Below are 24,833 nucleotides of genomic sequence, written 5' to 3'. Positions count from 1 at the left end.
TTCTTGAGGGCGGTCATGTGTTCTGCTGTCTGGTCGTGGCGCCAGGCTCTCTCGAGGGCGCGGCAGGTTTTCTTGGAGTTTTTGAGTTTGTTGGTAAACCTCGAGGCTTTCCTGCTGCCGGGTCTGCTGGGAGGATTCTTTAGTGGTGCGAGTTCGTCAGCGCAGTTAATGAGCCACTGTGTGAGGTTGCGGGCTGCTTCGTTGGGGTCCGTCGTGTTGGTGGGCGGGTTCTGGCTGAGGGCGGTGGTGAGCTGGTCGGCGGTGATCTTACTCCAGCTTCTGCGGGGAACCTGTTGCGGGTGGTGGTGGGTCGTGGTTCTCCTGAAGCTGAAGTGGACGCAGCTGTGGTCTGTCCAGTGTAGTCCGGTTGAGTGGCTGAAGGAGATGTGCTTGCTGGAGGAGAAGATGGGGTCGAGCGTATGGCCGGCGTAGTGGGTGGGGGTGTTCACCAGTTGCTTGAGTCCGAGGTTGGCGAGGTTGTCCAGCAGGGTGGCGTTGTTGCTGTCATTGTTGTTCTCCAAAAACAACAGACCCATATTGCAAGTGGTTAGCTGAGTGGATTAGTAAAGCCAGCCTTTACCACTGCTTTAAAACAAATGAAATGTATTCGATCAAGGGGCTGTGGTAGGTGAGGGGCGCTTGCGCTGGGTGGTAGTGAGTGAACTCGAGGATAATGTTTGATGGGGAGGGGGACGCCTGCCAGCAGCGATGAGTGCACTCTGGCAGGTGTGACGGCTCTAGTGACATTGTTAAGCATGGGCTCAGACATGACATCCCTCCACGCCGGCAGAAACAGAAGGCAGCTAGGCTTTGGGGAAGACTTAAGCCAACAAGAGTTCAGTTGTACCGGCGCTGCCCGTCACCGGCTTAAATACTGCACGAGCATCATGCGGCTCATTGACCCAAACAGAAGCTTCCAACCTGTTCAAATCTCTCCTGTCATTCAGTTTTCTATTTTGGCATCTTTCGCTCACACAATCCTTGACCGATTTCCAGTTTAAATGTCTAGATTTTGGAGACAGACAACAGTCGGCAGCTGCTGCGCTTGTCTCGGTGTGGATGTTGCCAAGCAACTGAAGCCGGCTTCCGCTCTCGGCGCCCAAGATCAAACGACGCTGCACAAATTTGGGGATTCTTTGAAAGACAAAGGCGGCCAGCAGAAGCCGTGCAGTTAAAGTGACAGCCGATGTTATGGGTTAATCCAAGAACATGCCCAGGAGGAGAGAGACTTTTTTGTGGACGAATGCTGTGCAGCGCTGCGTTTAAGAGATAACAACTTACCGGGTGTCTACGGTCTGTGCCAAGATAAGCAGACAGCTCACCATCGTTGCCGAATCACTTCCTGCAGAGAGGAGGAAAGACAATACATTTAGTCAAATTACTCCGCCTTCCTTCGCGCTTTGATCTTCATAATCAATAGACACATTTCTGCAAAGATTTGTGTTCGCACCAGTGGACAAATGAAGCCATCCGCACAGACGATCAAACACCGGATTCACAGCGCAAGGGCCACTTCACACTTTACTGAGGTTACAATGGAATGAGCCCCCACCCCCCAAACACAGCGGAGGGTCTGGGGTGCCGCCAGTGGATCCGAGGGGGCAGGTGTATTTACCCTCTTGCCTGAAAGGGTCAGGGGGGCGTTAGTGGATCCGAGGGGGCCATGTGTATTTACCCTCTTGCTATTGCCTGAAAGGGTCAGGGGGGCCGTTAGTGGATCCGAGGGGGCCAGGTAGGGTGACCAACTGGAATGGGTGCAAATTCAGGACGGTAAGTGTAAAAATTCAGGACAAAGGGTCAAAATTCAGGACAAAAATTCAGGACAGGAGGTCAAAATTCAGGACAAAGGGTAAGTTTTACAGACACATCAGAGGAGGTCGCGGACTAGTATATAAGTAAGCCTATCCATATCCAAACCTATTCAACCATTTGCAAACCTATTCATCATGTCATGTGTCCTTCCATCCATCTTTTCACTCATCCATCCCTCCATCCACCCTTTCACTCATCCATTCACCCTTTTACACTATCCATCCGTACACTCATTCATCCACTCTTCCACCCATCCATCCAGCCACCCTTTCACTTACTCATCCATCCACCCAGGCAGTCATCCTTCCACCCATTCACCCTTTCACTCATCCATTCATCCTCCCTTTCTCTCTCCATCTACCCTTTCACGTAGCCATCCACCCACCCACCCAGCTACCCATCCACTCATGAATCCATCCATTTACCCTATCATTCATCCCTCCTTTCTCTCATCAATCCACTCTTTTACTCATCTATCCACCCTTTAGTCCATCTACTCTCCCTTTCCCTCACTCATTCATCCTTACATCTACCCTTTCACTCATCTTTTCACCTTTTCGCTTATCAATTAATCAATCCATCCTTCATTTCACTCATCCATCCACCCATTCAATCGCCCATCATCCACCCTTTCACTTATCCACCCACCCTTTTACCCATCCATCTACCCATCCACCCATACATCCATCTATTTACCTTTTCTCTCATCCATCTTTCCACTCCCTCATCCATCCATGTATCCTTTTGCTCATTATCCATCCATTCACCCGCTCATTCATCCATTCACTATTTCACTAATCCATCCAGCCATCCACCCATCCCTTCACTTACTCACTCACTCACCTTTTCATAGTGATTATGAGCTGAGCCTTTGTCTGCAGAGTTGCAGACAGTAGAGTCCCATCAAGAATGTCACCCTTGCTGTAGTTCCTAAAGCAAGGGGTGGGGTAGGGTTTACTATGTCCCTCCACATAGGCACTCTAAACAAGCATTGGCATAGCCATCTTTAGCCCTAAAGCCCCCAAAGTCCCCAAAGCAGCAGTCAAGGACTTGGAAGTTCACCTAGATGACAAGCTGTCTTTACATCACTAATGAATCAGGAAGTATCTTCCTGCTTTTTCAATCTCAGAGTGAAAATCTTCCTCTTTTGCCCTTTAGAGGGTTGTTAACGTTCGAATTGCGCTTTCATCTTCTGAGGAACCATTGTAAAATGACTAGGACTTACTAGGGCTGAGATTAAGACGCTCCAACCCATTCTCAACTAAGCAGTTTGCTTGATTTTCTAGCTGAAAATATGTGCACACATTTTATTCTACACGCAGAAACTCCACTGGCCACCAGACGAAAAAAGAGTCCAGTTTGAGCTTTTACAACTTGTGCATCAACGAGGACAGAAAACAGGCTCCTTCCACCTTCAAAAGAGAATTCAGGAATACCGTCCAACTTTCTCTCCCTTCAGCATCTGATTAGAACCGGAGAACCCAGCTACCGACGCATTGGCTGCGGGGGTGGGGGCGACCTTACCAGCTCTCATTGCGTAGGGGAGAGACATTCAAGGACACTGCATTAAAAATGAACACAGTGCACAGTATACCGCAGGAAAAGAGTGCTGTATTTCAGAATTCCTCTGTCTTCCCAGAAGTAAAACAAGCCTCCCCCCTCAGGGTCGGATTGGGATCACAATTTGGCCCGGGCACTGACGAAAAAAGTGGCCCACATTCATGAGGCGTGGCCCATATTTAAGGGGCGTGGCCCACATTCAAGGGGCGTGCCCATTCACGAAAAACCATTTGCACAGAAAAGGAATGAAAGTGGGAGGATACTGTTCTTGTGCAGGACACAGGGCCACGTTGACAATGGCCTACATGCTGAGCAACTAAAAAAAACAGCAAGGGCCCTTTCTGTCACAAAATTATTCGAGCCCTCCAGCGCAGGAGCCCCTGAAAAGCAGGAAAGCCCCTGCTATTACGAACCAACTTAGCCCTCTCCAGACCTTCAGCTCAGGAGCACATGAACATAGGTAAGGCCCCATGCAATTAGTAAATTAATCAGCCCTCCAGGCCTCAGGGCAATGTCCTGGCAGGGGAGCACAAAACACAGCTTTCTGGGTCATCCAAGGTAGCCAGGTAGACAGGGGGAGGCTGAGGTGAAGGGTGCGAGTTCCAAACATCACCTGGCCCCCACAGCGAGACCCATTCTTCCTCGCCCACTAAGCCCTGAATGTGAAGGGCTGTGGGCGAGGTGTTAAGACAAACACTGTTTCTGGGATGCGTGGGCCCCAGGGGGGCCGGGGTGAAAATGGCTCATAGAACTGAGCAACACCTTGCAAACAATCACCCCTCCCCAGCCAGCCTCTGCATGATTGCTTGGGAGGGCAGGGGGTGAAGGAGAGCCCACAGCTGATAATCGCTGTACGGCCGCACAGCGAGGCTGCTTTCATTTCTCTGTCTCTGTCTCTGTCTCAGTGCCCTCTGTGGGCCGTTTTTTTTCTCCCCTTTCCTAGTCCACCCTCTGTGGACTGGGAAAGGGGAGAAAAAACCGGCCCACAGAGGGCACTGAGACACCGGCCCTTCGGCCGATGCCCGAATGCCCGCCTTGCCAATCCGTCCCTGTCCCCCCTTCTCCCCCCACCGCCCCTCGCCAGTATTCAGTCTTCCAACTGACAGAATGCCCTGCCCTAGACCGAGGCTGGGGGAGGCCATCACCTCACCACGTGCTTTGTGACCCAAACTGCCCCATTGTCATTCTGTATGTGGCAATCAGCCGCATACAGAATGACAAAGGGCGGGTGGGGCTGCTCTTGTGCTGGAGCATAGGTGCGAGGCGCCCCGTCAGGGAGTTCAGGCTGCATTGCAGGGAACAGTGCTGTTCCCTGCAATGCCTAAAATTACGGACAAAAGGCGTCCATAAAAGGGATATTCACGGACAACGGAAGTGGGGTCCAAATTACGGACTGTCCGTGAAATTTACGGACGGTTTGTCACCCTAGGGCCAGGTGTATTTAGCCTCTTGCTATTGCCTGAAAGGGCTGGGGGGGGGGGGGGGCGTTAGTGGATCCGAGGGGTGGCAGGTGTATTTACCCTCTTCCTATTGCCTGAGAGGGTCAGGGGGGGCCGTTAGTGGGTCAGAGGGACCAGGTGTATTTAGCCTCTTGCTATTGTGGGGCCGCCCATCGGATCCTTTTCCCATTTCCCGCCGTGCAGAAAAGCACAGTTCCATGCAGAGTGTAGACCTACCTGGGTGACATCAGGTAAGGGGGTTAATGGGCTATTAGGCCTGAGCTGCACAGCTATCACCCTCCTTTGGCCTCTCTATTCCTTGGAAAAAGGACCAAGCTGAGCACGCTATATTGAGAGGTTCTGGTGGATATGGGGCTGCCCGGAGGAGAGACTGCGTTCTGACAGAGAAAAAGGAGCGGATCCAGTCGAGGGCCTTGTCTTGGATCCCTGTGTCGTGGAGTCTGCGTATTAGGGTGCGGTGAGAGACTGTGCCGAATGCCGGTGAGAGGTCTAGGAGGATGAGGGCTGCTGTTTCTCCTTTGTCCAGTAGGGTGCGGATGTCGTCTGTTGAAGCGAGGAGGGCGGTTTCCATACTGTGGTTTTTTCTGAAGCTGGATTGGGAGGAGTCGAGGATGTTGTGCTCTTCGATCAATGTGGCGAGTTGGCTGTTGATGGCTTTTGATGGTCCAGACCTTCTGGTCCTACCCCAGAGTTGCTCATAGATGGAGAGTTCATTGGGGTGTATCTTGTTTGAGTCACGGGTGCCCCGGGCAGGGATGGTACCTGAAAGCTACCCGTCTGCTCTTGCTTTTGGGTTTTGGTGGGTATGAGGCTGCCCAGAGGAAAGACTGGCCTGCTGATGGTCCAAAGCATCTGGTCCTACCTTCAGGTCCTACCCCAGAGTTGCTCACAGATGGAGAGTTCATTGGGTGTAGCTTTTTTGAGTCATGGGTGCCTGGAAGCTCCCTGTCTGCTCCCGCTTTGGGGTTTTGGTGGATATGGGGCTGCCCGGAGGAGAGACTGGCCTGCTGATGGTTTGACCTTCAGGTCCTATCCCAGAGTTGCTCACAGATGGAGAGTTCATTGGGTGTAGCTTTTTTGAGTCATGGGTGCCTGGAAGCTCCCTGTCTGCTCTCGCTTTGAGGTTTTGGTGGATATGGGGCTGCCCGGAGGAGAGACTGGCCTGCTGATGGTCCAAAGCATCTGGTCCTACCCGGGAGTTGCCCACAGATGGAGAGTTCATTGGGGTGTAGCTTGAATCACGTGTGCAGGAATGGTGCCTGGAAGCTCCCGGTCTGCTCTCGCTTTGAGGTTTTGGTGGATATGGGGCTGCTCGGAAAAGAGAGTGGACTGCTGATGGTCCAAACCATCTGGTCCTACCCGGGAGTTGCCCACAGATGGAGAGTTCATTGGGGTGTAGCTTGAGTCACGTGTGCAGGAATGGTGCCTGGAAGCTCCCTGTCTGCTCCGGCTTTGGGGTTTTGGTGGGTATGAGCTGCCCAGAGGAGAGACTGGCCTGCTGATGGTCCTGACTTTCAGGTCCTATCCTGGAGTTGCCCAGTGCAGCTTGAGTCATGGGTGCCTGTAGCAGCAATGGCACTTGGAAGCTCCTTGCCTTCTCTCGCTTTGAGGTTTTGGTGGGTGAGGCGCTGTCTTGATGGGGGGCTGGCATGCTGGTGGTCCAATCCTTCTGGCCCTACCCCAGGGTTGCCCACAGATGGACAGTTCGTCTGGATGTGGCTGGGGTCAGTTAGAGGTGCCCCTAGCAGGGATGGTGCTCTGGAGTTCTCCGGTTGCATTCACTTTTGAGTAAGTGATGCTATGTTGCCCAATAATATGCTATGTAAAGAATGTTGTTGGGTGTCTGAGCCTGCCTTGAGGGGATGCAATTATAAATCTGACAAAGTATAACAATATTCTGCCATAAAGACGTCTGTAAAGAAAGAATGCGTACCCTTTAACATACCTGGTGTTTGGATATGGAGTAAATAAAGCTATGTCCTACAATGAATACCAGCAAACTGTGGTCTTTCTTCTGTATTGTATATGTTTTGATATGGAAGGTGTATTATCAAGTGAGTACACAAGTGAGAACATCAAGATGTCGGTGAAAAGAGGTGCCCACAATAACCAAAGAAGGGATGAGGTGGAACAGCCTCTAGGAAACACATGTTTTCCTACAAAAGGTACCTCTGAAAGGTTATTAGGACTGGAGAGTGTCAGTCCCAATCAGGTACATTTCCGTTAGGGGGTGTTTGCAAAGGATTCCTTGTTGGGAAGGGTCAGTTTGAATATTGACTGCTAGGTGAGGGACACAGTTCGACAATGTTTATTGAGTCCATGAAGATGGTGGCGGTTCTGGACATCTCCAAAGAAGCAGGCGCTGCCAGAAGAGACTAGAGATCGCTCAGGTATAGAGTAGTAATCACACCATGTGACATTTGTGCAGGTAAACAAGGCTGAGCTCTCCTGCTGGCATGCGGGGTTTCATTAATGCTCGCTCTCTCCACCCACCACTGGTGCCATCACACACTAGGCAGGGTCAGGAGCTGCAAGGGTCACTGCTCCGAAATCAGTACACTCTCAACTCGAGAAAACGACGGCTTTTCACATTCTCAATTTTGACGCTGTACATGTTTTATGGAAATATGGGGCTTTTTGGGGATGTTCAAAGTAAACAATTTTCAGACTATTTGGGTTCAAAATTAGTAAAAGGGATATTATTAACCAATCAGGGCGATCTCAGTGGTAGTAGGCGACCTTTCCCCGGAAACTGAAACCTACATGGCACGCAGGGCATCGGGTGCTTCGTTTAGGATCATGAATAGATGACCTTTGCACTTTACTGACAGAAACTCGTGTTAACTAAACAGTGGTCTGGTCTAAACTAAAACCATGTGGAATTGATGTAAATAGGAGAGAGAGAGAGAGAGAGAGAGAGAGAGAGAGAGAGAGAGAGAGGGAGGGAGAGAGAGAGAGAGAGAGAGAGAGGGAGAGGGAGAGAGGGAGAAAGAGAGAGAGAGAGGGAGGGAGAGGGAGAGGGAGAGGGAGAGGGAGAGAGAGGGAGAGAGGGAGAGAGGGAGGGAGGGAGGGAGAGGGAGAGAGAGAGAGGGGGAGAGAGGAAGAGAGAGAGAGGGAGAGAGAGGAAGAGAGAAAGAGGGAGAGAGAGGAAGAGAGAGGAAGAGAGAGAGAGAGAGAGAGAGAGAGAGAGAGAGAGAGGGAGAGAGAGAAAGAGAGGGAGGGAGAGGGGGAGAGAGGAAGAGAGAGAGAGGGAGAGAGAGGAAGAGAGAGAGAGAGGGAGAGAGAGAGAGAGAGAGAGAGAGAGAGAGAGAGAAGGGCGGCTGCTGAGTGTCAATAAGATGAGGGTGGAAGAGCTGAGACATGAGATAGACCCAACGCGAGTAGAGGGGTAGCAAAGAGAGAGGACATAGGAGAAAACAATACGAGGAAGACATTTCTAGTGCTATGGACATGGAGGAAACATGGAAACATGGAGACAGAGAAAGAAAAAGAGAGGCGGCGAGGGAGGACAGACAAGTACTGACGCCTTTCGCCGACGTTGTTTATTATAGGACTTTTATGGCAAATCATGCAGCACATGGACATGCACACGTTGGTTTGGCCATAGTTTCCAGAGAGTGTGGCAAAGTGCAACATTATTCAATTTGCACCTTGCAAATTCACAAATTCTATTTATTTCCTGGTTCTATCAAGGGCACCGCACCACCTACTTGCAAAAATAGATTACTTATCGGAATCAGGCAGCGCAGATCATGCAATTATCGTCCTGTCGTAGAAGGCCCTGTGTGAGTGTGGTGCGCCGCACCTTCATCCGAGTCTCGGCTGGCAGGACGGTAATTGTTTAGAGATTAAAGCCAGAGCCACCAGTGGGAGGCGCTCAGCCAGGGATGCATGCCAGACAAGGAGACACATAACTGAGGGGGCAAAGTGGCTGTGAAATCACCCCACACGAAAAACACAAGGCCCCTCCGCCTGAAAGAGAACGATTCACGTGTGTGGATGAGAAGCACGCACGTGTTTGCGTGCCATCCACCCAGTGTCGGAAGGTGAAAGGCTCCAGTTAATAAATGTGAAAGATCCCAGCGTGCAAGGGAGAAATACGTCAGTGCTGGAGTGTGAAAGAATGCTGTGTGTGAATATGAAAGGGCTCGGTGTCTGAATGTGAAAGGCACAAGAGTCCGAATGTAAAGGATTCCAGTGTCTCAATGAGAAAGGCCCTATTGTCCGAACGAGAAATGCTCCAGTGGCCCCGGTGTCTGAACAAAAAAGGCCCTGGTGTCCGAACAAGAAAGGCCCCAGTGTCAAAGGCCCCGGTGTCTGAACAAGATAGGCCCTGGTGTCCGAACAAGAAAGGCCCCAGTGTCAAAGGCCCCGGTGTCTGAACAAGAAAGGCCCCTGTGTCAAAGGCCCCGGTGTCTGAACAAGAAAGGCCCCAGTGTCAAAGGCCCCGGTGTCTGAACAAGAAAGACCCCAGTGTAAAGGGGCACAGTGTCTGAACAAGAAAGGCCCGGTGTCTGAACAAGAAAGATTCGGTGTCGAAGGCCCCGATGTCTGAACAAGAAAGGCCCCAGTGTCAAAGGCCCCGGTGTCTGAACAAGAAAGGCCCCGGTGTCAAAGGGCACAGTGTCTGAACAAGAAAGGCCCGGTGTCTGAACAAGAAAGACCCCGGTGTCAAAGGCCCCGATGTCTGAACAAGAAAGGCCCCGGTGTCAAAGGCCCCGATGTCTGAACAAGAAAGGCCCCAGTGTCAAAGGCCCCGATGTCTGAACAAAAAGGCCCCGGTGTCAAAGGCCCCGGTGTCTGAACAAGAAAGGCCCCAGTGTCAAAGGCCCCGGTGTCTCAACAAGAAAGGCCCCAGTGTCAAAGGCCCCGGTGTCTGAACAAGAAAGGCCCCGGTGTCAAAGGCCCCGATGTCTGAACAAGAAAGGCCCCGGTGTCTGAACAAGAAAGGCCCCGGTGTCAAATGCCCCGGTGTCTGAACAAGAAAGGTCCAGTGTCTGAACAAGAAAGACCCCGGTGTCAAAGGCCCCGATGTCTGAACAAGAAAGGCCCCGGTGTCAAAGGCCCCTGTGTCTGAACAAGAAAGGCCCCAGTGTCAAAGGCCCCGATGTCTGAACAAAAAAGGCCCTGGTGTCAAAGACCCCGGTGTCAAAGGCCCCGGTGTCAAAGGGCACAGTGTCTGAACAAAAAAGGCCCTCCGCACCCCTCGAAGCAGTGGCGTAACGAAACTTGAAGGGGCCCCCCTGCAAAGCACAATGAGGAGCCCCCCCAGCGGCCTGGCCCACCACCTACCACTTTGCCCCACTGACAAAAATAGGCAGGCACCTAAAGCCGTATTTTCAGCACTTATCTGTGCATACTTCGAACAGCAAATAGAAATAAGATGCGCTTTAATTGTGTTCTAGGGCTGCCTGAATGATCCATGACTGATAATTAAAGGGAACAAAGACAGAAAAGTCACATTACAAATGAATACTTACATTTTTATTTATAACCCTATTTAGTGTCCAGACGAGGGCTTTCAGGGTCTTTAAACAACACATGGCTGGCATTTTTCTTCTGGAAACCCTACTTTATATCCCTTTTCATGAAATGCATTCTCACACTGCAACAGTAAACGTACATTTCAACTGTAAGGAATAGGCAGAGTGGGCGCCCATGGTTTCTGCTGCTTGCGTTCTCTAGTTATGCCTTACTGGCCTACGTTCTCCTATTCCCACCTACTTGCACTCGTGGGGCTATCCTGGTTGTACAGATACTATATCTTTCATGTTCGTCCACGGCATTACCCTGCATATGTCTCAGAAATCAACATGTCTATCTCTCTCTCTCTCTCTCTCTCTCTCTCTCTCCCCCTCTCTCTCTCTCCCCCTCCCTCTCTCTCTCAGTCTCTAACCCCCTCTCTCTCCCTGCTCCTCCTATCATGGTATCACCTTGCCTGTGTTACCCCATCTTACTCTGGATTGCTCGCTGGCCTGAATGTCTGCATGTAGAGGCCCCCCGTTCTCACCACATTAAATGCTGTCCTTACCAATGGATTGCAGAGTCTTACAGTCTCCCAAAGCGACTTCCTGTACTTTACTGCCTCTGGTTATAAAGGTACATATTATCTCAGCGACTCCTGTTGTCATCCAGTGTGCCCTTAAGTGTTCATAGATTGGCGACTCACTGGGACAGAAAGTAAGCCTGGCACCAAAATAAAAGTGGCCCTCATTAGCAAATTAGACAGCGAAAAGAGCGGCCCATTTGCAAATGGGGGTAATTTTTATCTTATGAAGACATGCTATATATGTGAATTCAAGGTATGGTAGACTACATGAATTTATGCTTGCTGCAGTGTAAAGTTTGTGGTAATATAATGGATATGAACAGTAAAGAACAAGTTACTTACCTTCGGTAACGCTTTTTCTGGTGCAGTATCTGCCTGTGGATTCCTCACCTTGTGAATATTCCCCTTGCGTCAGCAACGTTCGGAAAATTCTTTGTAGCACGCCAGCGTGGACGACGTCATAGGAGCACGGCATCGCGAGCGACTCCGTCTGACGTCACCGACCCCATATTAGGCCTACGTCGGCGTGAGGACATCAGTTCCGCCCTTTTTTTCCGTGCCTTCGAGGCACCCGGACGGACCAATGACAGTAGATACATACAAATACATTGTACACAGTACATACATTTCAAAATTAAACACACATAGTGTGTAGCAAAGGCAAGAATACTCATTTCAAACATATACATAAATATACAAAAATGTACATGAGCATAGGTAAAATAGAGTGGATAACGGGAAGGTGGGTGGGTCAGTGAGGAATCCACAGGCAGATACTGTATCTACCAGAAAAAGCGTTACCGAAGGTAAGTAACTTGTTCTTCTGATAGATACATCTGCCAGTGCATTCCTCACCTTGTGAATAGAGTCCCACAGCTGTCCCCACTCCCGGAGGAGGGTGTCCACTCTGCTATACCAGGAAATCTTGGAGGACAGAGCGCACAAAGTGTCCGTCCCTCCTCACTTCTGTATCCAAGCAGTAAACCTTCGCGAAAGTGTGGAGGGAGGCCCAAGTCGCGGCTCTGCAAATGTCCTCAACAGTTAAGCCTCTAGACAACGCAGAAGTAGCAGACTTTGACCTGGTAGAATGCGCTCTTATACCCTCAGGAGGGTCCTTACCCGCCAGAGAGTAGCAGATCTAGATGCACAGAATAGTCCACCTGGAAAGTGTGCGCTTGCGCACCGCTCTACCCTTCCGGCAGCCAGCAAAACCAACAAACAGCTGGTCATCCACCCAAAAGTCTTTTGTTCTATCAAGATAAAAGGACACCGCCCTCTTAGGGTCCAGACGGTGCATTCTCTCTTCCTCCTTGGAAGGGTGAGGCGGAGGATAGAAGGTAGAAAGGGTAATGGACTGTCCTAGATGGAAGGGAGTTACCACCTTAGGCAGAAAAGTAGCCCTGGTCCTAAGAACCATTCGATCAGCATGAATGGTCAGGAATGGAGGCTTAAAACTAAGAGCTTGAAGTTCACTTACCCTCCTTGCAGAGGTGATCGCAACTAGGAAGACCGTCTTAAAAGACAAAAGCCTCATGGGACACTTGTGTAAGGGTTCGAAGGGAGAACCCATCAAGAATGTTAAGACAAGATTTAAGTCCCATTGAGGCACGATAAATGGAGAAGGAGGGAACTTATTAGTGAGGCCCTTCAGAAACCTCAAAACCACTGGAGATTTAAATAGAGACGGCTGATCCGGCAAACAGAGAAATGCCGACAACGCCGAAAGGTAACCTTTGACTGTGGCAGCAGCAAATCCTTGCTGCGCTAAAGAAAGAGCAAACTGCAAAATATCGGACAAATGAGCCCTCCAAGGATCAACAGCCTTCTCCCTACACCAAACAACAAATTTAGACCACCTATACGAAAAGATGGACTTGGTGGAGTCACGCCTGGCTGAAAGAATGACATCCACCACATCGTGAGGGAGAGAAAAGGAATTCAGGTTGCCCCGTTCAATCTCCAGGCATGAAGGTGTAATGTCTGGAGGTGGTGGTGTAGAACCTGCCCCTCCATCTGAAAGAGGAGATCTACCCTGAAAGGGAGATGGAGCGGCGGGTGAGAGGAGAGGTGGAGTAGGTCCGTGTACCACACCCTTCTTGGCCAATCCGGGGCAACCAATATGACTTGGGCCCGGTCCTGGCGAATCTTCCTCAGAACCCGAGGAATCAAGGGTATGGGAGGAAACGCGTAAAGGAGTTGATTTCCCCAACTCAACTGAAACGCGTCCCCCAAAGCTCCTAGCACCGGATACTGGAGACTGCAGAATGACAGGCAGTGAGCATTCTCGCGAGTGGCGAACAAGTCCACCTGAGGAGTCCCCCACATCTGAAAGATGTTGTGAACAACCTCCGGATGGAGCCTCCACTCGTGGTCGGCAGAGAACAGCCGACTGAGAATGTCTGCACGTACGTTCAGAACTCCAGCCAGATGATTTGCCATTAGACAAATCTGGTGGTCTTGAACCCAGGACCAGAGACGCAGAGCCTCTCTGCTGAGACACTGCGACCCTACTCCTCCCTGCTTGTTGACATACCACATCGCGGTCGTGTTGTCCGTCAGGACTTGAACCAACTGACCGGGAAGGGAGGAAGGCCTTGAGCGCCAGACGTATCGCCCGCAACTCTAAAAGGTTGATGTGAAGCAAACTTTCCATGGAGACCAAAACCCTTTGACCTCCAGATCCCCCAGATGAGCACCCCATCCTAGAGTTGATGCAACCATTATCACTGTGGCCCCCTATGGAGGCAGTTGAAAAGGCTTTCCCTGAGAAAGATTGCCTTCCACGCCCTACCAAGTCAGATCCGCTGCAGTTTCTCTGGAGATCCTCACTGACTCCCTGAGATCTCCGTTGTGCTGATACCACTGCCTGCGGAGGCACCACTGGAGTGCCCTCATATGCCAGCGTCCATGGTTGACCAACAGAATGCAAGAAGCCATCAGACTGAGCAGACAAAGGACCTTCAGGACTGGAACAACCGCTCCATTGTAGAATAAAGGAATAATTTCCTGTATGTCGCAAATCCTTTGAGGAGGAGGGAATGCACGACATACAGTTGTGTCCAGTACAACACCTATGAACAGGTTGCGCTGGGAGGGCACCCCATCGTAGAGTGGATGCAGCCGTTATCACTGTGGCCACTGATGGAGGCAGTTGAAAAGGCTTTCCCTGAGACAGATTGCCATCCACGCCCTACCAAGTCAAATCCGCTGCAGTTTCTCTGGAGATCCTCACTGACTCCCTGAGATCTCCGTTGTGCTGATACCACTGCCTGCAGAGGCACCACTGGAGTGCCCTCATATGCCAGCGTGCATGGTTGACCAACTGAATGCAAGAAGCCATCAGACCGAGCAGACGAACGACCTTCAGGACTGGAACAACTGCTCCATTGTAGAATAAAGGAATCATTTCCTCTATGTCGCAAATCCTTTGAGGAGGAAGGAATGCACAACATACAGTTGTGTCCAGTACCGCACCTATGAACAGGTTGCGCTGGGAGGGCACCAGGTGAGACTTGCGTACATTTATCGAAAAACCCAACCTGTGCAACAACTGAGTTGTCTCTTGCAGATGACGGAGCACCTTCTCTGGAGACTCCGCTTTGATCAGCCAGTCGTCCAGATACGGGAATACCGGTATCCCCGACCTCCTGAGATGTGCTGCCACCACTGCCATCACCTTGGTAAAAACTCGAGGCGCAGTAGTAAGACCAAACGGAAGGACCGCAAACTGGTAGTATTGCGACCCCACCGTAAAACGGAGATACTTCCTGTGCGACTTCAGGATGGGGATGTTTACTGAGTTGTCTCTTGCAGATGACGGAGCACCTTCTCTGGAGACTCCGCTTTGATCAGCCAGTCGTCCAGATATGGGAATACCGGTATCCCCGACCTCCTGAGATGTGCTGCCACCACTGCCATCACCTTGGTAAAAACTCGAGGCGCAGTAGTAAGACCAAACGGAAGGACCACAAACTGGTAGTATTTCTGCGACCCCACCGTAAAACGGAGATACTTCCTGTGTGACTTCAGGATGGGGATGTGGAAATAAGCATCCTGTAATTCGATCGACACCATCCAGTCTTCTTCCAACAGCGCTTGAAGAACCTGCGCAAGAGTGAGCATCTTGAACTTTTCTTGTTTCAGATACAAGTTCAAGATCCTGAGATCTAGGATTGGTCGAAGTCTGACATCCTTTTTGGAGATCAGGAAATACCGGGAGTAGCACCCCTGACCCCTCTCCTGCTCTGGAACCACCTCTATCGCAACCTTTCTGGACAGTGCCAGGACTTCTTCCTGCAGGAGAAGCAGGTGGTCCTTTGAACAATAACCTTGGCAAGGAGGGTAATTGGGAGGGAACTCCTGAAAAGGAAGTGCATACCCATTTTCTACGAGATTGAGAACCCAAAGATCTGATGTAACCGATTCCCAATCCCGTAGAAAATGAGTAAGCCGACCCCCTACCGGACCCGCATGATCCGGAATTGTGGATCTAGGGCTGCTTTGCTGATGTAGGTGGGGGTGGGTATTAGAGGAGGAAGTGGTGTTCATAGATTGGCGACTCACTGGGACAGAAAGTAAGCCTGGCACCAAAATAAAAGTGGCCCTCATTAGCAAATTAGACAGCGAAAAGAGCGGCCCATTTGCAAATGGGGGTAATTTTTATCTTATGAAGACATGCTATATATGTGAATTCAAGGTATGGTAGACTGCATGAATTTATGCTTGCTGCAGTGTAACGTTTGTGGTAATATAATGGATATGAACAGTAAAGAACAAGTTACTTACCTTCGGTAACGCTTTTTCTGGTGCAGTATCTGCCTGTGGAATCCTCACCTTGTGAATATTCCCCTTGCGTCAGCAACGTTCGGAAAATTCTTTGTAGCACGCCAGCGTGGACGACGTCATAGGAGCACGGCATCGCGAGCGACTCTGTCTGACGTCACCGACCCCATATTAGGCCTACGTCGGCGTGAGGACATCAGTTCCGCCCTTTTTTTCCGTGCCTTCGAGGCACCCGGACGGACCAATGACAGTAGATACATACAAATACATTGTACACAGTACATACATTTCAAAATTAAACACACATAGTGTGTAGCAAAGGCAAGAATACTCATTTCAAACATATACATAAATATACAAAAATGTACATGAGCATAGGTAAAACAGAGTGGATAACGGGAAGGTGGGTGGGTCAGTGAGGAATCCACAGGCAGATACTGTATCTACCAGAAAAAGCGTTACCGAAGGTAAGTAACTTGTTCTTCTGATAGATACATCTGCCAGTGGATTCCTCACCTTGTGAATAGAGTCCCACAGCTGTCCCCACTCCCGGAGGAGGGTGTCCACTCTGCTATACCAGGAAATCCTGGAGGACAGAGCGCACAAAGTGTCCGTCCCTCCTCACTTCTGTATCCAAGCAGTAAACCTTCGCGAAAGTGTGAGGGAGGCCCAAGTCGCGGCTCTGCAAATGTCCTCAACAGTTAAGCCTCTAGACAACGCAGAAGTAGCAGACTTTGACCTGGTAGAATGCGCTCTTATACCCTCAGGAGGGTCCTTACCCGCCAGAGAGTAGCAGATCTAGATGCACAGAATAGTCCACCTGGAAAGTGTGCGCTTGCGCACCGCTCTACCCTTCCGGCAGCCAGCAAAACCAACAAACAGCTGGTCATCCACCCAAAAGTCTTTTGTTCTATCAAGATAAAAGGACACCGCCCTCTTAGGGTCCAGACGGTGCATTCTCTCTTCCTCCTTGGAAGGGTGAGGCGGAGGATAGAAGGTAGAAAGGGTAATGGACTGTCCTAGATGGAAGGGAGTTACCACCTTAGGCAGAAAAGCAGCCCTGGTCCTAAGAAACATTCGATCAGCATGAATGGTCAGGAATGGAGGCTTAAAACTAAGAGCTTGAAGTTCACTTACCCTCCTTGCAGAGGTGATCGCAACTAGGAAGACCGTCTTAAAAGACAAAAGCCTCATGGGACACTTGTGTAAGGGTTCGAAGGGAGAACCCATCAAGAATGTTAAGACAAGATTTAAGTCCCATTGAGGCACGATAAATGGAGAAGGAGGGAACTTATTAGTGAGGCCCTTCAGAAACCTCAAAACCACTGGAGATTTAAATAGAGACGGCTGATCCGGCAAACAGAGAAATGCCGACAACGCCGAAAGGTAACCTTTGACTGTGGCAGCAGCAAATCCTTGCTGCGCTAAAGAAAGAGCAAACTGCAAAATATCGGACAAATGAGCCCTCAAAGGATCAACAGCCTTCTCCCTACACCAAACAACAAATTTAGACCACCTATACGAAAAGATGGACTTGGTGGAGTCACGCCTGGCTGAAAGAATGACATCCACCACATCGTGAGGGAGAGAAAAGGAATTCAGGTTGTCCCGTTCAATCTCCAGGCATGAAGGTGTAATGTCTGGAGGTGGTGGTGTAGAACCTGCCCCTCCATCTGAAAGAGGAGATCTACCCTGAAAGGGAGATGGAGCGGCGGGTGAGAGGAGAGGTGGAGTAGGTCCGTGTACCACACCCTTCTTGGCCAATCCGGGGCAACCAATATGACTTGGGCCCGGTCCTGGCGAATCTTCCTCAGAACCCGAGGAATCAAGGGTATGGGAGGAAACGCGTAAAGGAGTTGATTTCCCCAACTCAACTGAAACGCGTCCCCCAAAGCTCCTAGCACCGGATACTGGAGACTGCAGAATGACAGGCAGTGAGCATTCTCGCGAGTGGCGAACAGGTCCACCTGAGGAGTCCCCCACATCTGAAAGATGTTGTGAACAACCTCCGGATGGAGCCTCCACTCGTGGTCGGCAGAGAACAGCCGACTGAGAATGTCTGCACGTACGTTCAGAACTCCAGCCAGATGATTTGCCATTAGACAAATCTGGTGGTCTTGAACCCAGGACCAGAGACGCAGAGCCTCTCTGCTGAGACACTGCGACCCTACTCCTCCCTGCTTGTTGACATACCACATCGCGGTCGTGTTGTCCGTCAGGACTTGAACCAACTGACCGGGAACGGAGGAAGGCCTTGAGCGCCAGACGTATCGCCCGCAACTCTAAAAGGTTGATGTGAAGCAAACTTTCCATGGAGACCAAAACCCTTTGACCTCCAGATCCCCCAGATGAGCACCCCATCCTAGAGTTGATGCAACCGTTATCACTGTGGCCCCCTATGGAGGCAGTTGAAAAGGCTTTCCCTGAGAAAGATTGCCTTCCACGCCCTACCAAGTCAGATCCGCTGCAGTTTCTCTGGAGATCCTCACTGACTCCCTGAGATCTCCGTTGTGCTGATACCACTGCCTGCGGAGGCACCACTGGAGTGCCCTCATATGCCAGCGTCCATGGTTGACCAACAGAATGCAAGAAGCCATCAGACTGAGCAGACAAAGGACCTTCAGGACTGGAACAACCGCTCCATTGTAGAATAAAGGAATAATTTCCTGTATGTCGCGAATCCTTTGAGGAGGAGGGAATGCACGACATACAGTTGTGTCCAGTACAACACCTATGAACAGGTTGCGCTGGGAGGGCACCCCATCGTAGAGTGGATGCAGCCGTTATCACTGTGGCCACTGATGGAGGCAGTTGAAAAGGCTTTCCCTGAGACAGATTGCCATCCACGCCCTACCAAGTCAAATCCGCTGCAGTTTCTCTGGAGATCCTCACTGACTCCCTGAGATCTCCGTTGTGCTGATACCACTGCCTGCAGAGGCACCACTGGAGTGCCCTCATATGCCAGCGTGCATGGTTGACCAACTGAATGCAAGAAGCCATCAGACCGAGCAGACGAACGACCTTCAGGACTGGAACAACTGCTCCATTGTAGAATAAAGGAATCATTTCCTCTATGTCGCAAATCCTTTGAGGAGGAAGGAATGCACAACATACAGTTGTGTCCAGTACCGCACCTATGAACAGGTTGCGCTGGGAGGGCACCAGGTGAGACTTGCGTACATTTATCGAAAAACCCAACCTGTGCAACAACTGAGTTGTCTCTTGCAGATGACGGAGCACCTTCTCTGGAGACTCCGCTTTGATCAGCCAGTCGTCCAGATACGGGAATACCGGTATCCCTGACCTCCTGAGATGTGCTGCCACCACTGCCATCACCTTGGTAAAAACTCGAGGCGCAGTAGTAAGACCAAACGGAAGGACCGCAAACTGGTAGTATTGCGACCCCACCGTAAAACGGAGATACTTCCTGTGCGACTTCAGGATGGGGATGTTTACTGAGTTGTCTCTTGCAGATGACGGAGCACCTTCTCTGGAGACTCCGCTTTGATCAGCCAGTCGTCCAGATACGGGAATACCGGTATCCCCGACCTCCTGAGATGTGCTGCCACCACTGCCATCACCTTGGTAAAAACTCGAGGCGCAGTAGTAAGACCAAACGGAAGGACCGCAAACTGGTAGTATTTCTGCGACCCCACCGTAAAACGGAGATACTTCCTGTGTGACTTCAGGATGGGGATGTGGAAATAAGCATCCTGTAATTCGATCGACACCATCCAGTCTTCTTCCAACAGCGCTTGAAGAACCTGCGCAAGAGTGAGCATCTTGAACTTTTCTTGTTTCAGATACAAGTTCAAGATCCTGAGATCTAGGATTGGTCGAAGTCTGACATCCTTTTTGGAGATCAGGAAATACCGGGAGTAGCACCCCTGACCCCTCTCCTGCTCTGGAACCACCTCTATCGCAACCTTTCTGGACAGTGCCAGGACTTCTTCCTGCAGGAGAAGCAGGTGGTCCTTCGAACAATAACCTTGGCAAGGAGGGTAATTGGGAGGGAACTCCTGAAAAGGAAGTGCATACCCATTTTCTACGAGATTGAGAACCCAAAGATCTGATGTAACCGATTCCCAATCCCGTAGAAAATGAGTAAGCCGACCCCCTACCGGACCCGCATGATCCGGAATTGTGGATCTAGGGCTGCTTTGCTGATGTAGGTGGGGGTGGGTATTAGAGGAGGAAGTGGAGGAGGAGGAGGCTTGACGACCACGGGCACGACCCCTTTGTCTACCTCTGTATGATTTATACAAAGTGTTCTGTTGTTGTTGCTGTTGCTGGCTTTGTTTATAGGGACGAAAAGGGACCTCCCAAAGCCTCTGTACCTGGTGGTAGAGCCTCTTGTTTGCAGGCCCAAAGATCTAGATTTGAACTCCACTGTAGGTAAAGTCAAATTTAGCAGCTCAGCAGCCTTTTTAATTACCACATGGTACAGCACCACATCCTTAGAGGGTGCGTTCGAAGCTGTAGGCAACCCCCACTCTGGAGAAAGTTCTAGATCGCTTGCACTATGGAGATCCACAAAAAAATCCTCCTGCTCCTGAAGTTCTCCTTCCTCCACATCAGGGTCCTCATATTCTTTCTCCTCCAGGAGACGTTGGGCTCTACGCCTCGAACACTCCATACGAACCGAAGTCGTCGGCTCCGGTAATGACTCCGACGGAGTCGGAACCGGTGTCGAACGAGGAACTGGAACAGTTGGAGGATGGGAAGCCGGAACTGGCGTCGAACCCCGCTCCAATTCCCAAGGTCGCTCCGGAGCCGGCGGAGCCGTGTTCAGAGTCGATGACCTCGGCGGCGCCGTACCGAGCCAAGGTGGATATGGCGTCGGCATAAACGGCATAAAAGGCGCCGGAGCATATGCTTAATGGACTCCCAAGTTAAATGACAATGGACCCATGGGACCCGCAGGTGCTCCAGAGGGGTACATTGCTCTCGCATATACGCCAAACATGGCATTTAGAAAATGCGAGGGGTCCTGACCAGGACCAGGAAAGGGAGGGTACGAACCCAATGGCTGCTCTGAAGCAGGCTGCTCAGGATTCGGCTCCTCTTGACCCACTGGGCTATCCACCGGAGTCGGTGCCCGAGGGATCTCAACGTCTTCTTCATGCTCCGAAGACTGACACGAATCCGGATTCGGTTCCAGCTCCGGATTCGGAGATTTCTCTCGAGATCGTGCAGGCGAAGCACCACCTTCAGGCTCACCAACAGGAGAAGGAGACACAAAATCCTTTTTATGCCTTCGAGATGAAGACTTCCTCTTCGAGTCCGATGACCCAGAATGATGCCTTGAAGTATGCTTCTTCCTCTTGTGCTTTTTCTTCGAGGAACCCGAAGCATGTCCAGAAGCCGACCTCGATGCCGACTCCGATCTGGCCCTCGACCTCGATCTCGACCTCGATCGCGACTTCGATCACGATTTCTGCTTCGATCTCGAGTGCCTAGATCTTGATCTCAAAGATTTCTTGGCTTCTTTACCTTTCACCTTTGCCAGCAGAAGTTTTGCCTCTCATTTTCGTAGAGCTTTAGGGTTCATCTTAAAGCAGGATCGGCAGCCTTTAACATCATGGTCTGAACCCAGACACCACAAACAATCGTCGTGAGGATCTGTCATAGACATCATCCTGGCACACGAGCCACACTGCTTAAACCCCATCTTCTTTGACGACATCTTCGACGAAGAACAAAAACACAGTAACGCACAAATTGCAACAAAGTCACTATCTGAATCGCAGAAGATCCCAAAAACTGTTAGTGTCGACGACGTGGAAAAAAATGAACTGATGTCATCACGCCGACGTAGGCCTAATATGGGGTCGGTGACGTCAGACGGAGTCGCGCGCAATGCCGTGCTCCTATGACGTCGTCCACGCCGGCGTGCTACAAAGAATTTTCCGAACGTTGCTGACGCAAGGGGGATATTCACAAGGTGAGGAATCCACTGGCAGATGTATCTATCAGAAACCCATCATACCAGATTCAACAGGCCGACAAACAGCCTACAAATCACCCCACTCTCTGAGGTGTCACATCCACTCTTTTGGGGACAGTACTAGCAGTGGGAGAGGCAAGGAAAAAGAAAGCTCTTCACATGCTGTAGGTGTTTAGCAAGGAATGTGCGACTGTGTTTATTTAAGGATACTTCAGGCAAGGTTTGTGGCATTATCCAAAAATCACCAGTATAACCCAGAGCACCAGACCATACAGGCTGAAATAAGTAACTTGAAACACTGACCTGCAAAGCTACCCCACAGGACTGTATGCACAGGTGGCAGGCCGGCAATGAAAAAGGAAGCTACCACCCATATGCTCTATTAATATTTTATAACGTAGGTATGAGAGATGTCGACTCTGCATTTAAGTTTGCTCTGGCAAGGTTTATATAGCGGAGAAATAGGCAAGAAAACACAATGCACAAGACCCTACATACCCACAAATAGCCAAAACAAATCATCCCACACTGTGGCCTGTCACACAAAGCCTTTGGGGACGGACATTATCATCAGTGGGCGAGGCAAGAAAATAAGATAGCTGCCTTCTACCACTTCATACAAGTTATAGGTGTTTTCACTTTTCAGTAATCACGCCATGCATTTGAGCTTGCTTCAGGCTTTGCTGTAAGATCGGGGAAATCATCACTAAAACTTAAAACAAAAGACCCATTCGGCCTACATACTGCCAAAATGAACCAGCCCACACACTGACCTCCACAGCTACCCTTCAGGACTATAATGCACGGGCGGTGGGTGCAGCAATAAAAAGGGAAGCTGCTGTCCACTGACTCAATATAAGGGACCAGTCAACACACTGCATAGATGCAGCTATGTTTTTCACCATAAAAGGAGCGGATAGACCAGGTGGTATGGTTGAGGGAGAGGCCGGACATGGCTTGTTTAAAACCAAGGGTCAGGGTCAGCGATCTCCGCCGGTAACTATAAAGTCAGTGCATTGGCCGGTCAGATGTAAGTAAAGGCCAAAGTAACTTTGAGACAGCAGACTGGCCGACCGCACAGAGTGAACTCATTAGCACCATCACGTCCCTGCCGCCTCGGAAGCAGAGGGCTATAAGTCATCAAGAGAAGATGGGAAAGGAAAAGGAATAATGAAAACAATCGTCTGTTCAAGTCTGGGGATCTTTTTAAATTACGTGGTGTTGTCTGGCGAAGAGCTGCACAATTTCAAAGCCTGTTTAATCTGTTTCTCTAAAGAAAATGTATTGTTTTTACTTTTGCGCAAGTGATGGGTGTTGCAAAGTCATCCTGTGCTCTGGGCACCCCCCAACTTTTTGCTGACTGGAACTGGTGGTAACTGACTCTGACTGACTCTGGGCTCTGTTTAACCAGGCCCAGGGCCAGTGCCAAACTAAAAGGAACACATTAGAATACAGTTAAGACACCCAACATTCGCTAGGATACACTATGGTATTGGCATGACCGACCCCATAAGCCCCTAGTATGTAATAGGGCAGGGGATTGAAACTACCTAGAAGTCTCCAGTATCCTGGGGCATGGCAGTTTAGAGGCCAGCAGATTCTCTGCACTAGCATGTGTGCAGTGCTGAAGACTGAGGTCAGTTTAAAAGCATCCCTGGTGGCCAGGACAGCTTTTCAACCTTAAATTGTGCCCAAACTCGAATTTGGGGGTAGGGGCCCTTAAAAATGAAAAACCTACTATGTTTTTGCATATTAGGGACCCCCAGGGTCACCCCTAGGTATCCCAGGGGTGGGGGGTCAGTTATCTATAAGGAGTGCCCTTATAAAATGAGTTTTTATATGCCTGGGTAAAGTGAAATTTTACATTTCACTCCCCACATTTTATTAAAGAGCTGCTCAAATTCGACTTTGATGCTAGAAGAATTGGGTAAGGATGATCTGCAATATTTCTGCAGATTCAGAACCCCTGAAGTCTCCCCTAGTTGCACACGGGGTGGGGGTCCTGTAGAAATTAGGAAAATACTTAATAAATATGGTTTTATAAGCCCTGGTTCTTGAAAAGTGGCCCAGGTAATTTTCCCTATTGCAAACCCCATGGCCCATAGGTTAACATAGTAGGAAGTGATTGATTAATAAATATTGATAGGAGAGGACTAGCCGGACCATTCAAAGACTTCCCAGAATGGTAGTAGTAAATCCAACAATATACTATTGTTAAATTTCTCCTAAAGTGTACATACAATAAGTTATGAGACTTTCTTGTTTGAAATGGCAAATTCAGCCTTTCAGTGGTCTGCCCTGATTGGTCAGAGTTAAGTGGATTAGCCAGGTTGCTGGGAGGGCAGTGTGCTGTTCTATAGGAATGCCAGGCCTGGAGGTGGCGTCGTAAACTATGCTCTTCAAAGACAGAGGGGAGGCCTGGATTTCAGTCCACTATAACAGTCTTGACCCAGAGTCAGGGTCTAGGCTTAAGGAAGGTATGTGCAGATGGTAGTGGGTGTGTTTAGCCAGCTCTTACCTCCTTGCTGGAAAATCAGCCATTATGGATTTGGAAGAATGATGCACTCTGGGACAAACTAATGCCACACTCCACAGGATGTGGTCATAACTAGGAGGAGTTGCCCTGCTCTCATTGGTCAGCAGTGACCTGGTGCTTGACCCAGAGAATTTTGAATAAGTATCTGAAAGGGGCAAAGCCCTCCAGATCTGCTGCTTGGAAACTGAATGGAGCAAGAAGTACCCTGCTGAAGATTTTTTGCTGTGCAAGGAACTCTAAGGCCTGACTTATGAAGACTGCACCATCTGAAACTACAGCCTTTGGATTACCTTGCTGCCAAAGGACTCAAGAGTGGAAACTCCCTGCAAGCTACAGGTTAACAGAGCTCACCTGGACAGCCCCATAGAGAATTCAAAGCCTTGAGTACCAGTGGATTTGTAAGGGTTTTGTTCAAGTGGATTGTGGAATTGAAGTTTCACACTTTCAAGGACCCTCTTGGAGATTCCAGAACCTTGGATTGTGTGTTGCATACTTTGGGACCCGCAAGCAGAACGTCAGGAAGCTGTGCTAAATGGATCCCTCTTGCTGAAGAAGGCAGCCCACTACAGTGGTGAGAATTCTTCAGAACAATTTATAAAGGTGTGTCCCTGACAGGGAAAACGAAATGACTTAAAGGGGCGTAGTTGGTTTCTAAGCACTAGAAAGTGACTAATCTTTAAAAATTCA

At 50.0% G+C, this 24,833-nt stretch overlaps 1 protein-coding gene across 5 annotated transcripts in view; it reads right to left on the bottom strand.

Annotated features, from left to right (window-relative positions):
- Positions 1-24,833, bottom strand: part of RYR3 (ryanodine receptor 3) — a 1,864,151-nt gene that overhangs the window by 591,875 nt on the left and 1,247,443 nt on the right. For all 5 annotated transcript variants that reach the window (XM_086937034.1, XM_086937032.1, XM_086937031.1 and 2 more), the window contains one exon: positions 1,282-1,342. In XM_086937034.1, the coding sequence (XP_086793160.1) occupies positions 1,282-1,342 (61 nt within the window). The remainder of the gene's footprint in view (positions 1-1,281; positions 1,343-24,833) is intronic.

Source organism: Lissotriton vulgaris, chromosome 9 (assembly GCF_964263255.1).
Source record: "Lissotriton vulgaris chromosome 9, aLisVul1.2, whole genome shotgun sequence".
NCBI classification, from domain to species: Eukaryota; Metazoa; Chordata; class Amphibia; order Caudata; family Salamandridae; genus Lissotriton; species Lissotriton vulgaris.
Note: the sequence above shows the minus strand (reverse complement) of the source record. Positions and strands in the feature narration are given on the sequence as shown.